We start from the raw sequence: 17,544 nt of genomic DNA on the forward strand, positions 1-17,544 counted from the left end.
TGCGCCAGGCAGATCTGTGGGCCCCAAAGCTTCAGAGGGGCACGTGTCACATCATATCCTGACTCAAAGGTGAGCAGCTGGTTTCCCACGTGCTGAAGAACTCCTGAACTCTCCAGGGAATGCAAGGTGACCAAGCCCATACTTTCAGCCACTGACTAGCCTCCCAGTGACAGCTGGCTAACACTCCTTTGCTACTATAAGTGGTCAGTAAAAGAGGTGATGACTTCCCTCATGACTTTTTCCAGTTCTTTTTTTTATAATTCAGAAGGAGTTGGGCATACAGCGACTGACCCCCAACAATTATCCCAGGAAAAGCCAAAATTATCCTAGGACCAAATCCTCTGCAGGAATCTTATTCCCATTTTATGGGATAAATTACCTCAGTTCCTAAGACAAAATATGATGTTCAATAGTTATGTCGAATATTATCTGTTATTTTCCTGTTATAGTTTAAACATCTAAATGAAGAATTAATCGATTTATTTATAAATTGCATACATGATTTACACTGCATATGTTTAATCACTCCTTGAGGTTTCGTTTTTCTTTAATTCACGTGAAAATACTTTCCTATAGGAAACCCAAATTTTCAGTTATTGCTAACCATTTCCTTCCTTTCAGAAACTGCCTGCAAAAGCTGTTTACGATTTTAAGGCTCAGACATCCAAGTAAGTAAGATAAATCATATGATTTAAGTTGACTTTAAATCCTTTAGTAATACTTTAAAAGATAAATATTGCAATGGGATGTGTTAAGTTTGAAAGAAGACCTAATCTACTCTAATTAAACGGTTCCTTCTGAATTAATTGGGATGCGGGTAATTTTATTTTCATTCTGAGTTTAGTTGCGAAACACTGGGTTTTAAATTACACTAAACATCTTAGAACACAATGAGTCCAAAAGGATAGGAAAAAACAAAACAAAATTAAGGATCTTTGCTTCTAGAATTTTCGTGTCAAGAATGAAGTAAAAATAAAGTGTGGGGGAGTAATTAGCGCTGAGTGGGAGAACTTGATGCTATCCAACTGCATCGAAGATAGTTTGCAGTTAAAGACTAGAATGGTGTACAAAGACTTCTGTAGAAAATCTCCGACTTCTCAATATTCAGAGCTTAGAGATGCTGAACAAAGTCCTATCCTGTGGTTTTTTGATGTTGCTGTTTTCACACTCCTGTGTTGCAACTTTTTTTTTTTAACCCTTTTTCTTTAGGAAGTTGGGCGTGTGGTTGTGGAAGGCCAGTAGTAAGCACATGAGTGGGCTTCAACAGGCAGCAGTCTTCCAGCTCTGTCGTGGCCCATGTCACGGACCTAAGAAAGTCTGGTCTCCATTAGAATTCAAGCTATTGTCATTAAATTACACTGTGCTATTTAGATTGAATATATATATAATAACCAAAGCATTTATTCATAAAAATGCATGTTATATTAATGAATAGTTGTAGAATCTGTCTCTGGCAGAAGATGTATAAAAATAAAATCACTCAGTTTTTGGGAATGAACTAAATAAGAAAATGCTATTTAGAAGTGAAGATGTTGAACATGGCTGAAATCTGGGGTTAAAAAAAATCCTGAAGGAAAGTGTACATCTTTTTTGATGGGATAAATAACGTCTGCTCTGTTTCTACTACATTCTGATCCTAACTACTATTCTTTGCATGTGGTGTGATAATTCATGTGAGGCATGTCGGTTTTATAAAATAATGATATAAAACGTATAAATTTCACTTCTTCTTTGTGACAGTCAATCAGAAGTGTCCTTATGTGTATGAAGCCCTGAGGAATAGGTGTTTTGAGAAACCTTAATTAGAAACAAGCATGGAAAGAAAGATGAGGTGTGGTGCAGAGGAAATGTGTTTGTAATGTTGACAGTGTCACTGGATTTCGTTTGCTCCAAGTGCTAAGCCCCTCACCCTCCTCCAAGGCCGCGTGCTCATCGTGAATGCCCGGAGTTGGCAAAAATTCAGGGAAACCCAGCCTCCCACAAACTGCCCATGGGGAGGGCACAGCCTCTCTGAAGGGTTGTCTGCACCACTCCTCCCTTTCACAAAGGTCTTTCTCAACCAACAAAATCTAATCATATAAGCTTTCAGAGAAGTGGACTGAATTATTGTCCATGGAAGCCATCCCATAGTGTTAGTGAGGGAAAAAAAATGTTTTCCTCATACCATCAATAAATTTATCCAATGGCAGCTTAATCACATTCCTCTTGTCCTGTTCTCAGGACATGTAAAGAGGGATTGTCCATCATCCCCACACCGCTCCCTGCCTGACACAAAACTCAAGGTTATGCATGACTCATGCAGCTCAAAGGCTCACACACCCAGAAGCCCTGAAAGTTACAGGAAGACTAGCTACATTTTAAAGTCATTTCAATCATTAGCTAGATGTGAGGGTTAGCAGACATTGGTCCTGCGCAAAAACATCCATAAGGCATTTGGTCCATGCCACGTCCTTGAAATTTGGTCCTCTCTCAAATGTCTATGAGCATATTTGGTCCATGCCAAATGGTTCCGGACAGGATGAAACATCAAGGACCTTTTGTCACGGACCAAATGTCTTATGGATGTTTTGGACAGGACCAAATGTCCCACAAGAGATGTGAGTGCTTTTTGTGTCTGGCATCTTATGAACAAGAGACAGATACATCTGTTTTAAGTAACTGTCTGTTTTAAAGGCTATCCTTCTTTACCTTATACAAGAAGTTTAATTTTAAAAATATACCTAAGGAACTCACTAAACATAATGTCTTGATTGTTAAATAGGAAAAAGAGGTACAATGCCAGCCCCAAAGATTGTCAGTGGCCCTATTCAGACGTGGTGGGGGTTGGGGTGGAGCAAACTTATCAAAATGGGACTCTTAGAAATTCTGAGATGGGAGGGACACGATTTTGAAAACTGGAGAGTAAAACCCCTGTCATTTTTCTCGACGGCTTCACAAATTTAAATACAAGTCTTCACACATAGAAAAGATTTCCTTTCATATTTAAAAGAAAAATAATTAGTTGTCTCTTATTTACTTTTCTTTTTTTTAAAGCTAAGCTTCCTAGTCTCATTTCCAGAAACAAACCATAACTAGCATAAATAAAAGTGCTGGGCTGTAACTATTAAACATTTTGGGTGTTGTTTTCTGCATCAGGCACTTGCCTAAAAGAGGGAAGTATTGTGTTTGAATGTGAATCCTTTTCGTTTTGAAGGCTACTGAAAATTTAACACATTTTCGTTGTGAAGGTTTTAGCACTTCTAAATGTGTAATAATTCTTTTTACTATGCAATGGTATTTTTTTCAATTAATTCTTTTAAGCAATGAGAAATATTCTACATCTGATATAAACCTCTCTCCATTATATATTCTGCACACATAAATGAGCCAGCTCAAGATTCTGAACCAAAAACATGTAGATTTGGGAGTGGGAAGGCAGATGTGTGGGGGAGTGGGGCTCTTGGCCAAAGTAAGCACCCTCCAACAAGATACAATTGTGGAAGCAAAACAACACGGACACAATTACCTGGAGGATGAAGCCATGAGAAACTGAAGCAGTGAGGGTGAGAATTTAGGCATAAATGATTCCTGATGAATAATGCCTTTATAACCTAAAATTAAAAACCCAAATTTACCCACTCTCTCCTTAGAAACAGCCAAAATAGAAAAGGATAGTTAATGTCTTGAAAATATTTTTATTTTTAAAAAACAAAAGATGTAAAGGAGGCCACAAGCAATCGGTGCATGTCTTTGCACTTTGAACACATTTGTCTCTGTGACTGTCGTCAATAATACTGTATTGCATAATTGAAAGCTGCTAAGAGAATAAACCTTACAGGTTCTCAGCACAAGAAAAACAATTTGTAGTTACATGTGGTGACGAGGGTTAACTCGACTTCTTGTGGTGATCGTTTTGCAATAGATACAAATATTGAAACATTATGCGGTACACCTGAAACGAATGTAATGTTACGTGTCAACTAACGTTACAATTAAGAAAATGTTTATCCTTGTGCCTCACTGAAAAATAAAAGTACAAAATCTCTTCTGTTTCACAAAATAAATTTGTTATCAAGACATTCTACTTAAATGCCTGTCAACCAGCTTCAAGGATCCACAAATAAAACTTTTTCTCAAGTTGGCACTTCGGTGCTAAGGCTAAATGATATCGATTTCCCTCCTGTAAGCTTCAGCATATCAAAAGAAGACAGAAAGAGAGAGAGAAGTGAGTAACTAGCTAACTAGTGCAGAGTAACTAGTAATTAGTGCAGAATGAATCTATTATTATGTCAAGCTTCACAAGTCCTGTACTACACACCAAAGAATAGTTAGCAATAGTCTGTCCCCGCCTTTAAATTTCATATTAATCTGCCTGTGATTTAAATCAGACGTGACATTTATACTTTTTCTTTCTGAAATCATTTCCTAAGTTAAAATGGTACAAGTGAATTCTAAAAATGTTCAAGAAAAATCCTTATCTAATTGGGCTTGACAGATTTTTCAATATCAGAAGTATATTTCCCAGCCAAAATACAGATCTAGTGCGAATACTGATCTTAAGAATAATTGCTATACATCAAGAAAAACATTTAAACGTATTTCTTCCAGGGAGCTGTCATTTAAGAAAGGAGATACTGTCTACATCCTCAGGAAAATTGATCAAAATTGGTATGAGGGAGAGCACCACGGGAGAGTGGGCATTTTCCCAATCTCATACGTGGAGGTAAGTCCCCTTCCCCTTCCCTGTGGTGGTTTCCAAAGTCACCACAGGTCGAGAATAAATAACTGTTCTCCTTCATAGAAACTCACACCTCCTGAAAAAGCGCAGCCAGCAAGACCACCTCCCCCAGCCCAGCCCGGAGAGATCGGAGAAGCCGTAGCCAAGTACAATTTCAGTGCTGACACAAATGTGGAGCTCTCGCTGAGAAAGGTAGCCTGCTCTCTTCATTGGTGCATCTGGGAGGCTGTGTATTTTCAAAACTAAAATAGGTTGTTCCTGCCTTAGACGTGTTTGTGTCTTCCTCATTTTCTGCAAAGGAGTCTGTGAGGCTGCCCCGAGTCAGTTACCTACCGCCCCTTCCCGATGAGGCCGCCTTGGGAGGCACAGCTTCTCAGAGACACCTTCCCTCCATGGTTTAGCCTGGGAGGCTCCAAAGCCTGTCCGAGGGGAGCCGCGGGGTGAATGTCAGGACCTGCACATGTGAAAACAGCAAAAGAAATAGCACTTTAACACACTTCCAAGTATTTTTGTTCTGCTGCCTTATTTTCAAAGTTTAAAAAAGAGATGTCCCAACATTTACTTCTCTTTTATCTTGGAATCAAATGGTCCTAAAGTAAAGAAGACATTTCTTTCTGGGGAGAATAGAAAAGAGTTTTATTTGAGCCACACTGAGGACTAGCCCGGAAGCCAGCTTCCCGGCTTGCTCTGAGGCGCTGCTCAGAGAAGCATGGTTTCCAGCACAGTCTTCTATCTTGTCACCACAAAGAACATTAACAAGTCAGTACATTCCTTCAAGGTTTCAAAAAAGAAAACCCAGAGATCAGCACATACACAGCAAGTCAGCGTGGCCTTGGCACCTGGGAAGGGGGTCTTATCGTCAAGGGAGGACTAGCATTGGCGTCCCTGGAAGAGACATTTAATCTTTTTTTTTTTTTTAACCACTACTCTGTCCTCCATATCTACACATTTGTTTTTGTGTGGTTTGTTTATTTATTTATTTGCATATGTCAATAATTTTATTTCTTAAAAGAAAGATTTTTAAATGCTAACATTTTACCACAATGCTTCAAATTTTTGAAGAAATAAAATGTTACTAGGTAATTTTATTCCATAAATATCCACAATATACTCATGCATACCTACACAGATACATATTTTTATATTTAAATATATACATTATTCAATGAGTAAAATTACAGAAAACTTTTATCATTCAGCAACTTTATTCTTTTCCTTAACATCTATTTTTATAATTTCTGTATATTGATACATGTAGGCCTGATTCACTCTGTCTAGTTTCTGTATAATATTCCATTATATGAATAATGCATTAATCTACATAATACATGATGTATGTGTCTATCTTGATCAAAATCTTTAGTTTAACATGTACATTCTTCTAGTCAATGTGCCCTTTTCTTTAATAATTAAAGCAGATGTACAATGTATGTCTGATGGGCCACAAACACACTGTTTTTAGTTAGCATAAAAATCAAGTTAACGCATGTGCAAGCCAGAACAACGTCCCTAAATTTCAATATGTGAAAACAAAACAAAACACCGGAGGTATAAGACTTTCCCAGGTGGAAAACTATTGTTTATTACAAAACATCGACAATTATAATTTTTATGTTATCACATCTCTATTTATAATGCATTTTCCTAACATTTCATTACAGGGAGACAGAGTTATTCTTCTTAAAAGAGTTGATCAAAACTGGTATGAAGGTAAAATTCCAGGAACCAACAGACAAGGCATCTTCCCTGTTTCCTACGTAGAAGTCATCAAGAAGAACACAACCAAAGGTGCTGAGGATTACCCGGACCCGCCAATACCCCACAGCTATTCTAGTGATAGAATCCACAGCTTAAGTTCAAACAAGGTAAGAAGACATCCTAGCATATTTGTGTAATATTTAGGAGCTTGCAGTAAGATCATCAGTGCGTGATTTTAGAGCATTAGACTGCAACATCGTTACCTACCGCAAAGCAAAGATTTACACGTTATGTTTCTAGGTGTGAGAGCCGGGTCACGTCAGTATACTCTTTTTTCTTACGGGTGCTGGCATAAAGGTTTAAGCTACAGAAAGGGAAACTACCTAAAGAATCTACTATCTAAAGAGAAGCATTTTCTTTTAAAAGGGCTAAGGCTAGCCTTTTTATTTATTCTATTTTCCTTTGAAGACTGGGTTTCAGGTGCTGGGTCATTACTCTCAATCCTTTATCACTGGATAATGGAACAGTTTGGGGCTTTCCAACTTTGTTTGATTGCTTATAAACTTTTCCAGAATCATGCTTAGTATATTTGCTTCTCTACCAGAGCTCAGCATTTAGAGATCAGCATCTTTCCTTTAGTAGTTCCTACTGATAAACAGGAAAGAATCTTCATCCATAGATTTGTCTTATATATGACCATTGTATGACCATTCAGTCATCTTAAAAGAACTACCAGATAAATCTCAAAGCAACTGTACTTTCAAATAAAAGTTTATAAGAAAGAATAAGCACATATCTACAAAGGCTTATTTAGAATTTAAGAAATTCTTCCATAATGTCCTAATTAATATTGGCAATGTAACATTTTAGATCACAATGTTTTAATCGTTGTTGTGAATATGATTTAAATGTATTTTCAGTTGCCTAAGTTTTTTCTTAGAATACCAGATTTTACATTTTATAAACAGAGAAATGTACAAATGTCACCAATAACTAATTAGTGTTTTAGTCTCACTGGTGGGGAAAAAATATGTTGAAAAGCTTATGTCCATAAATTGAAAAAAAAAAAAACTTAACGGTTTCATCCCAACTGGTAATCTATGCTATGATGTCATTGGCTTAATGAAGGAAACCTCTTGGTAGCGTTGAACTGAATCATTTTCAGAAAAAGAACTGTGAGGTACTTCTAAACCATGACACCCAAAGTACACTAAATCTTAAATGTCCTATTTTCTAACCGATATTTGCAAACAGAGGAAGGAATTCACTGTAATTTATGAATCACTCTTGGGCACACATCATGTTTCTTGACATACGATCTTTATGTACATACATATATGAGTTGATGTTGTTTCTGATTTTTCTGCTTTTAGTCTAGTAGAATCCAATTCTCATGCTCTGGGAAGACAAGATAATTATCTGATGTTTGTATTAAAGGTATATTTTTGTGATAGAGGTCATCTCAGGATACTTAATTTAACTTCCAGCAGAACCAAGCCCCATTGTAAAGCTGAGCACTTCGAACCTGTTAACATGTTTGTTAGTGATTGTGGTGGTAAAAGCTCTGAGCAGTAGCAGCGGCAGGTGTCATGTCTGTAATGGGGTTTAAAGACCCTTCTCCCTCAGCCATAGGATATTGCCAGCACTAGATGTGCTATGTAGCCTGTAGTCTGGAATCTTCTGTAAGGATGCTCACATGAGTTTTGCGACACTTCGTCTCATTTATCTCACCCCATGGTGACATGACATCACATTTCCTTCTTTAAAAAGCTAAATAAATTCCATTAAAGTCCCAATCCCATCATGGGAGACAGAAATCAAAAGTGAGGTGGAGAATGTGCTGTGCACAGACACTTACCAATGTCCTCCGACCAAGAGTGCTGAGGGCACGAGTGAAATCTCACCCTAAACCATCAGCTAGGAAGTGCATCTCCAAATCTTTCTTGAAGATCTTTTCTTTCCCAACCCAAACCATCTACCTGCAAAGGACGAAAGTAAAATGTCTTCCACCACCAGCCTTGTTCAAGGCCTTCATACGTGTGGCGTGTCGCATTCTTCCTGGTCCAACAGCAATAGATAAATGTATTAGAAGGTTACTAGGCAGCACGTCTGGAGCTGCTTTTAATAAGTTTACGTGAAAATTCTGTTTTGTTCAATATATTCAAAATACAGCAATAATATTAAAATATATGGAAGTATATTTCATGTTCAGGAGATGAAACTTCATAAATTAGACCTCCACTGGTTTACACAAAACGTCAAGCTCGAGAAAGAGGGCGTGGAAGTCCTGGCAGAAGTTTACCCCCATTCACATCACAGGCTCCGTTTCTACGTTATCAGTGACTTCCAATTCTTTTTTCTTTTTAACGTTGAAGTGGTGGTTCTATAAGTTCAGTCTCATTTTAATCATGGGTTTCTGTTCTTGAAATTTTTTTTTCAGAACTTACTCATTTAGAAATGTGTTAACGTATAATGACGTAGAAATATTTTATGCCCTATGTTAGACAACCACCTTGCAAAACGTAAGTGAGAAAATGATGGCAGGTCAAAAGATTTAGCACAGGAAGAAAGAACACTAAACAAATTCTGGGAATAAAAAAGGTTTAGTTATTGGTTTTCATTCTACATTCACATTATTTCAGAGTCATTTGTACTAAATCAATATCTGGAAACCTAGTTTCAAAGAGGTAGTCTATTAAATTAAATCTCTTAAGATTTTGCTGTCTGTTCTTATAATCTCTATGACAGCTTTATCTTGTCATCTAGCATTTAAGACTTATTCCAAATACTAGTAGAGTTTCATTTCTCCAGTTAGCTCTCTAATTACCATGCTAATGATTTTATGTATTTAAATCTAACAAAATATCATCAAATCTAGACCACAGCATAAAATATTTTTTATATTCACTATCATACATTTCTACATTTGTCTGTCTCTGTGTTTTGATGCATTATTTTCATGGGTTTTTTTAACTTCATAATCCCTGCTCATTTCTAAGTTGGCTTCCAGTGAACCTGTCCCCCTTCCCCTACACAAAGTTTCATCTGGCCCAGATAGAGGCGCTTTCCAGGGACTCGCCCAGGGGTGGCTGTCCCTGACAGCCAAGTGTCCACCGGCAAAGCCTTTGGCCTCAACACCACCTTCTTTTCTGGACAACTTCTTGGAAGAATTAGAGAAACTTGCTGCTGTAGCTTTATCAGCTGACCAAGCCAAACCAAATCTCCTAGAGGAGATCAGCCTTGAAATTAAGGAGGAACCCTCTGTTCTCCTCCCATTGCCTCCCGCATCTGCACCGGCCAAATCACCTTCCTCTCCGCTGCCTTTCCCCCGAGCGGGTGTGACCTCAGCTGCGGTCCTGCCTCCTGCGGCAATGCCACTTCAGGATCCGAGAAAGACTCCTCTAAACAAGTTTGCAGATCTGACAAAAGTGAGAAAGGGCTTTGCAAGCCCTGAAAAAGTACCTGAAGTCCTAGGTGATAAGTTTGTGAGCTCCGCACATACTCATGTGGGTCCCTTGTCCAAAACCCTCCCTGTCATTGGAGAGGAAGATGAGGAGATGTCTGATGGGGTTACAACAGGCATCCGAAGAGGGCCGGAATCTCAAGGACCAGACGCCTTGTGGTGCGGCCATGATGGCACAGAGGTGACACCATGCCTGCACATTGAAGAGGAGGAAGAGGAAAGGGAACCTGATCGCTTAAAATATCCAGTAGCCAGCCCCACAGATCCTAGGACCCCTCAGGAGGACAGCAATGCAGCAAAAACCAGAATCGAGGTATTCTAATTTTGCCTAACTCCTGAAGAACTAACCATTCTCACTACAGTTAGCTAGTAGTTAACCATATCAACAAACGTCAACTCTGACATGGCCTTAGAAGCCTTCCAGGCAAGAAACACAAGCCTTATATAAGGTGAGGGGGGAGGGATGGAGGGCAACACACCAGACTTTAATAAGATGATGTAAGTATGTGATAAGAGTCCATTATTTACTTATTACTATCAATCCAAATTTAAACACTTTATAATTTAAAGTCTTTCTAATTTTAAAATTAATAATAATAGTTAATAGTTGAGCTCTTACTGAGTTTCAGTTTTCTAAGAACGCTACCATGTTTTACTTTTCAAAACTCAACAGGATGGGTTAGACATTATCAGACATTATCCCCACTTTAGAGATGAGGAAATTGATACACACAGAGAGAAGTTCATCTCCAGGAGGAGAAAACTATGTAGCATATCCTTGATATAGTAGCAGAAGAAAGAAACAGAGGGAGAAAGGGAGAAAGAAAGAGCGAGCAGAAAGGAAAAATCATACCCTAGTTCCCTTTCAACTGTTTCTGAAGAAGTCATTTCTTGACGCTGGGGACTACTTAAGAGTTGAGTCTTGCATTTTCACTTTACAAACTAAGAACCTTGGGCAATGATTTTAATCAATAAAGAAGGAAATTACTCTGAATCTCTAGCCCTTGAAGGTCTCTCTCTTTAAAAAACAACAAAAACAACAAAAGAAAACCCCTTGATATCTCAAACACATAATCTGTGAATTAAAAAGCAAATATGATTACTGGCAGATATTGAAATTATGAACCAAAATGAATGATTTATATTATGTCACTACGTAAGTCACTTTCCTCCATGGCTCCTCAATTTAGAAATCTTTAAAAATGAAAATCATTTTTGAAATCCCGTAATTTCCTACTAAGATCTTACCAATAACAAATGTAGATGTCCTATACAGAGTATTCTTGGGATTAAATATGGTGAGTGCTCAGAAGGTCACTGGACACCCACAAAACCCCGAGTCTTGGCTGTTCCCCAACCAGGTGAGAAAATGTCATCTGGACAAAGAACCAAGCATGCCTGCATTTGTATAAAATAAACACACTGCTCAATAATAGAGATCATTCATTCACTGCAGTAAGTCAAACATGTTTCTAAGTCAGTTACTTAAATAACTAATTTTCCCTTCAGTTTAATCAGTTGTAAGATGTGAGTGGATATGTGGCTTGGTTCCCAGGAACTGCCACTGCCTGTTGCAGGCAGTACCGTAGCCGGGGTGGTGTCAGACTCAGGGGGTGAGCGTCACAGCCAGCTCGGGCTCTGCTGAACACCGGCGCGCGCACAGGCAGAGAGCGTAACTCCCCTCACTTTGTAACAAACTAACTGTAAGTTGTGAACTACTTCACAAGCAAGTTACAAAGAATCATTGCAGGGTTTTATACTTTTTTCCTACATGTTTAGAAGGACCCATCATATAAGTATATTACAAAATTGTAGACTGTGGGGGTTCTTATCTCCACATGCTTATATCAGAAAAAAATGAAACTGACCATACCCATTAGGGATTTTGAATCAAATTCAAAAGAAAAGGTTACTGCTTTTAAAGCAAGAAAAACGTCACACCCTAGAATATTTGGTAACTTTCAAATTATTTAGCTATGGGAGATATTCTCTAAAAACCATGTAGCCTTATTCTGAACATAAGCATAACCACATCTTGTCTTTCCTCAATATTTAAGCCATCTTCATTGTCTTCGGGAGAGCGAACGTCTACACCTCTTCCCAGCTGTCTGCTTTCCTCCCCTCCCTTTCATTCCTCCTTGGCCACTGGCTCTGACCTGGTCCCTACACTTTATCAGCCTACCCAGCCCTCCTCACCTCTGCTCCTCCCTAAATGCTCTTATCAACAGGAGATGAGTTCACCAAAATTAAAGGTAACTGCATCTTGAGTGTGGTTTATTGCATGTCTTTCAATGAACTTAATTAATTAGATGTATGTATTTAGACTTGTGCCATCTTACAAGATCGAAAAGGTCATTAAATATTGGTTGCTAACTTTTAACATCATTAGCATGGCCTCTGTTCAAAAATTTAAAAGATATATCTGCATAGCAGCTATATGTAGATGGAGGAGAAAAACAAACTAAGATTTATGTAAGAATAAAAACTAACCATTAGGGTTTTGTTTTTTTTTTAAGTTGAGGATCAGCAAGAGAACCACCCCATTCAAAGGCATCAGTTTTGTGCCTGTCATCCTCTGTCACTTTCTAGTGGGTTCATTGCCTCCCAAGTTTCCCAACCAAGCAGCAGGTTCAACAGAGCCTGAGAGCTGACGATCTTTGGCATTGACTGTGTTGAGCCCTGTTCTTCCATGAAACTGAAGTTAAATTAATGAGGATGCAGGAAGGAGGCTTCTCTTCCAGCAGTTAACAAAGCATCCATCTCGAAGACTTGCTGGCTGGCTGGCAGCTCTGCTGGTATTTAACTCCCTCTTAGGAGACCACAATAAAGGATCTTTAACAAAATTAATGAGTGGCCTTGGAAAGAGATTTAATGACAACCACAGAAGAAAATCAATCCATCACAGAAAAGTTTTACTTCTTTGTTCAGAATGATCCTGAAACCTTTTCCTTTAGACAAAAGGTCTTCAAATAATGACTCATCCTCACATTCAATTTTCTCAACCTGAAATGAGAGCCTCTGCAGATCAGCTAAAAAAAAAAAAAAAAAAACTCAAAGGTGCAGGTAGAGTCATGTTTTTGAACTAGGAAGCACCAAAACCTGAGAAATGCCATTTACACAGTCTTCCAAACACCCATCACCAAATCGACCCACCGAAATAGTCCATCTGTGAATTTTATCTTATGTAGAAAAGGAATCTTTGAGAAAATGTAATATACTTTAAAAAAAATAATCGTTCTTTGCCCTTTGAGGTTTTCTCTTAGCTGGTAGGAATTAGGAAATTTTTTAAATAATAACAATAATACTTTAGATAATGTCTAAGACTAGGAATTGCCTTTTTTCCTCTCTCTGTGGTTTTCTTTTTAAGGCCAAAATATTTATCCCTTGCCTTTCCCTACTTGTTCTTCAGCCTTTATGCTTAGTCAATAAGTAGGCAAGTAACTTGAGAATCAGAGTTCTCTAATTTAGAGACATGGAACACTCAGCATTGTAGTAACAAGAACAAAACCAGAATTTAAACAGGTTTAATCTCCTGCAAGAACCAAGCTCATCTCAGCTGTTTATCCACATCATTCCAACAGCTACTTTTTTTTCTGAGTCTTGATATTTATAGAACCCCTGTATTAGTCAAGATTGGGGCAGCTGCAGTGCAAGAAAACTCAAAATAATTATAGCTTAAACAAGGTACAAGTATATATTTTAATGCATAAATGTAGGACATCCAGGGCTGATATGTGGCTCCACAGTTATTAGAAAACCCAGGAGATTCCATTTTATTTTGGCATACCACCATGCTCAACGAGAAGCTTCCACTGCATGGTCCAAAGTGGCTGCAGCAGCTCCAGCAGTCCCTTCCTCATTCCAGCCAGCAGGAAGGAGAAAAGATGAGGGGAGCTTATGCCTTCTTCCTTGAAGGCTATTTTCTAAAAATTATACATATCCCATCTGTCAGAACTTATTACATGAGCACATCTAAGTACAAGGACGTTTGAAAAATAGACTTTATTCAGAATGTCCACGTGCCTTCCTAACATCCAGGATTCCACTACTGAGAATGACAAAGAAGAGAAAGGATACTGGAGAACATCAAGCGTTCTCTGCCACAGCCCTTAAAGAAAAATTCACCCCCAGGGATTAAAGATATGAGATCAAGCACTTACTAGTTATTACGAAATTTTTCTTAAATGAGGGTTAAGAAAACCGCATGCTTTTATTTAAAAGTCCCTGGGTCCTACTAAAGTTCCTGTAAGCCAAATCAAATACCAGACAGTACCTCATTAGGTCTTGTCCATAAATGGAAAGAAAATAAAATATGCTCATACGTAAGAAAGGTTAGCTTATTCACTGTCATATCAAAAATCTTGCTTTGAAAGGATACCAAAATAGTCACAAGATCCTTGGAGTTAGAACAATATCCTGTATTTAATTATATTTTACCATTCTCACCAGAAAAGCCCTATTTTCTTTCTATATGTTTTGTTAGAAAATCTGCACGTGACAAAGGCTTGACACATTCTATGAAATTTGATGGATATTAAATGAAATTCCCCTCTATTTTATTGCATCTATTCAAATAAGCACAAAGAAAACAGGTCAGATTTGAGAATGTCTTGAAACCAATTTTTAAGCATTTTATTAAGACAAAATTTCTTGTAACATCTGTAGTGCATCCAAACATCTTCTCTATGCCAACTCCCCTCGGTAAATCTTTCTCTGCTCTGCCTGTGAGTTCCCTATTAAAGCAGCAACTGATGCCTATGCTGTGAAACCTCTGGCAGCCTCAAGAGCCGTCTGCAGACTGTTACCCTTCCCGCGCTACTCTTATTCAGGAGTTTGGCATGCTGTGTGTGCATGCGAGAAAACAAAACAGGAATGCTCCTCCTGAAGGCTGTATAATGAAGACGAGAACTAACTAACTTCTTATGGCTCTTCCAGGCTGATTTAAAGGGCGAGATATTTGTCTTGGGTAAGCCTCCGCGGAGCCCCGTGATGTCCAGGAGGTCCTGCGGCTCACCGGTCAGCGGGCTCAGCGGTCCCCACAGGGTAGGGTCAGAACGCCCCGCCGTGAGCCAGGCACCCTGGCCACCCCTCCACCCTCAGTGGGCTGGCTCTTCCTTCCTTGTCATTGCTGTGCTTTGCCAGTAAAGTAGGGCTGGAAGCACCCTTGAAATGAGATGACCTACTGATGATGCACTATGAAGCCAGATCAGCAGGAAAAGGCTCTCCTGAGTCTTTGGGCAACGTGCTTCCCTTTTACATGAGTGCATAAGCTTTCCAAAATCCAAAAAGACAGGCCCACGTTCTCCTCTGCCCAAATAAGGGTGTGTATATGTTGTCTTTCTCATCCATCTCGTGCTTCTGTGCAAATGCTCTCTGTAAATCACTGCTTTCCTGTCACTGTTTTTAGTGCAAAGAATAAAACTGCTGCCAATCATAAGCTGAACTCACACACTTCTGGTGATGTTTGCCTCTGTGTTGTTCAGTCTATTTGGATTTTTATTTTTAATCCATGATCCTTGTTGTAAAGTACCTTGTTGCTCTGGTGACCTGCTGCGTTCACTCATGGCCCTTTAAGCCAATGCTGCTTCGCTGGGCTCGGGGTACTCCCAGTCTCTTGACAGCTTTGATTGACTTAAAGGTCAGATTACTTTCCCTTTAACTACGTAGTTCTGTAACACCGACGGCACTTTAAATGAACAGATTCTAAACGGCACCATCGATTCTAAGGACGGCAGCCAAGGAGTTTGAGAATGTTCATCTCTGCATAAGTCAGACCTTCCCCACTTCTATTTTGATGGTCCCTGGTGTTAGCCTTACATGCTCCACTACATGACTGTGGTTCTGCAAGCTTATAAGGGCTTGATGGCAAAGAAGAGTTTCTTTTCTGCTTTTTAGAAATGTAGATGTTTCTCTCTGTTTAGGCCATTTTGTGCTTTTTGCTTTGCATAATAAGACTTGACTTTATTTCTGAAGCAAAGGTTTGTGTTGCCATAGAGAATGAGGAATGTTGACTGGGAAAGGTTCTTAGACTCCACGGAAGGGCTTCCCAGAGCCAAAACAAAAAGAAAGCTCTTTCCAAAATTCATATGGCCCATCCATAAATTTCCCATGGGTCAATGAGATGTATGCATTCGGTCACCTTAAGTCTTCTTTGCCAGATTTTTACATTATGTACTTAAATGTTCTATTATATATGTTTGTGTGGAACATAAATAGGCTATATTCTTTATTTATTTTATTTTAAAAAACTGGGGGGAGAGAGATAATTAGGTTTGTTTGTTTGTTTACTTTTATTCAATTTTTTTTTAATGGAAGTACTGGGGATTGAACCCAGGACCTTGTGCACGCTAAGCAGGCACTCTGCCACTGAGCTAGACTCCCCCCTATATTCCATGAATTTAGGCAAAGTTGTGTTTTCATAATTTATAAAATAATTTAAATATCTAAACTAACTTTAAAATGTAAGAAAGAAAAATAAGCCTATAAACAAAAACATGGTGCTGTTATTAGGAGAATTTCATCTCACTCTGGTTGGCAAGTACCACACCTAACATTTTCTGGGAAAGAATAATAACTTAAGAACTTTAGAACTGCTTACAGCTCTTTCAGAGATGTTTCCACACTAGCATTTAAAGTCATGGCCGATCCTTACATAGAAACTACCTAATACTAGGTATAGCTAATCCTCCAGAGATGCCCCTGAAGAAGCACAGATGAATAGATGGGTTTTGGACAGACTGTATCCCACCATCTGAGCAAGGGAAGGATGTATTTTACTGATACCCGAGATTCTGGGATATTTCAAACCAGCTTTCTCATGAACAGTGGCTTGTGGTTGGTTCTGGCTTTGAAAATTAGCATGTGTTTAAAACCTGTCTCATTTGTATCTGCTTCTGACAACACTAAAAAATGACTACACTAAAAGAGGGGAAAAATCATTGCTATATTGCCAAGGGAAAAGTTAAATATTTAGGATTCTATAAAAACTGCATAATGCTTCATTGGGTTTTCTAATTTTTATTGTACTCTTATGACTCATTGAAGAAATGTAAACATGACATAATTCTTGCTCGCTCAAAATTTCCAGCACAGCGACTGTAATCTGTTAACGTCAAAATCATCTCCTTAAATTCACAGCTCATATGAGCTTCTCTGAATATCACTAATGTATATCATTCTATTTTTATCACAAAAGTGCTAAGAAGTTATGAGTAATAGAAATGCCTGAGCAGCGAGTGAAAATACAAATGAACACAGACCAAAAATACTGGTGGCTGAAGAGTGATCCTTTCTCAAGAATTTAAAATGTGGGAAAGGAAGAACATGGTCAGAAAAACAGATGAGTATCTATTCCACACCATCCTGTGGTCTTTAAAATATCCTTGCAAAATGAATCCAGGCTGAAGGAACTGGCGCGAGCTGTCCAAAGGCAAGAACAACTTTTAACGTGTTGCTGCCATTGCTCACCATCAGGTGGCAACAGAGTGCAGAGACCGTCTGGGTCTTTGCCGCAAGGTCTGTGCCCGCAGAGTTACAACACCAGGAAGGAAAAAAGACAGCCTCCCAAGACGGTTTGAGGGTCCACACAGAACACACACACCTGCCTAAAGGAAAAAAATTAAGACATTGATTTTAATAAGTCTATGCCATCTATTCCATCATAGTA

At 38.6% G+C, this 17,544-nt stretch overlaps 1 protein-coding gene across 7 annotated transcripts in view; it reads left to right on the forward strand.

Moving 5' to 3' along the window:
• SORBS2 (sorbin and SH3 domain containing 2) overlaps nucleotides 1-17,544 on the forward strand; it is a 185,471-nt gene that overhangs the window by 156,403 nt on the left and 11,524 nt on the right. For all 7 annotated transcript variants that reach the window (XM_031691415.2, XM_072950441.1, XM_072950445.1 and 4 more), the window contains 4 exons: nucleotides 622-668; nucleotides 4,588-4,702; nucleotides 4,781-4,909; nucleotides 6,379-6,582. In XM_031691415.2, the coding sequence (XP_031547275.2) occupies nucleotides 622-668; nucleotides 4,588-4,702; nucleotides 4,781-4,909; nucleotides 6,379-6,582 (495 nt within the window). The remainder of the gene's footprint in view (nucleotides 1-621; nucleotides 669-4,587; nucleotides 4,703-4,780; nucleotides 4,910-6,378; nucleotides 6,583-17,544) is intronic.

This window comes from Vicugna pacos, chromosome 26 (genome assembly GCF_048564905.1).
Source record: "Vicugna pacos chromosome 26, VicPac4, whole genome shotgun sequence".
Taxonomy (NCBI): Eukaryota; Metazoa; Chordata; class Mammalia; order Artiodactyla; family Camelidae; genus Vicugna; species Vicugna pacos.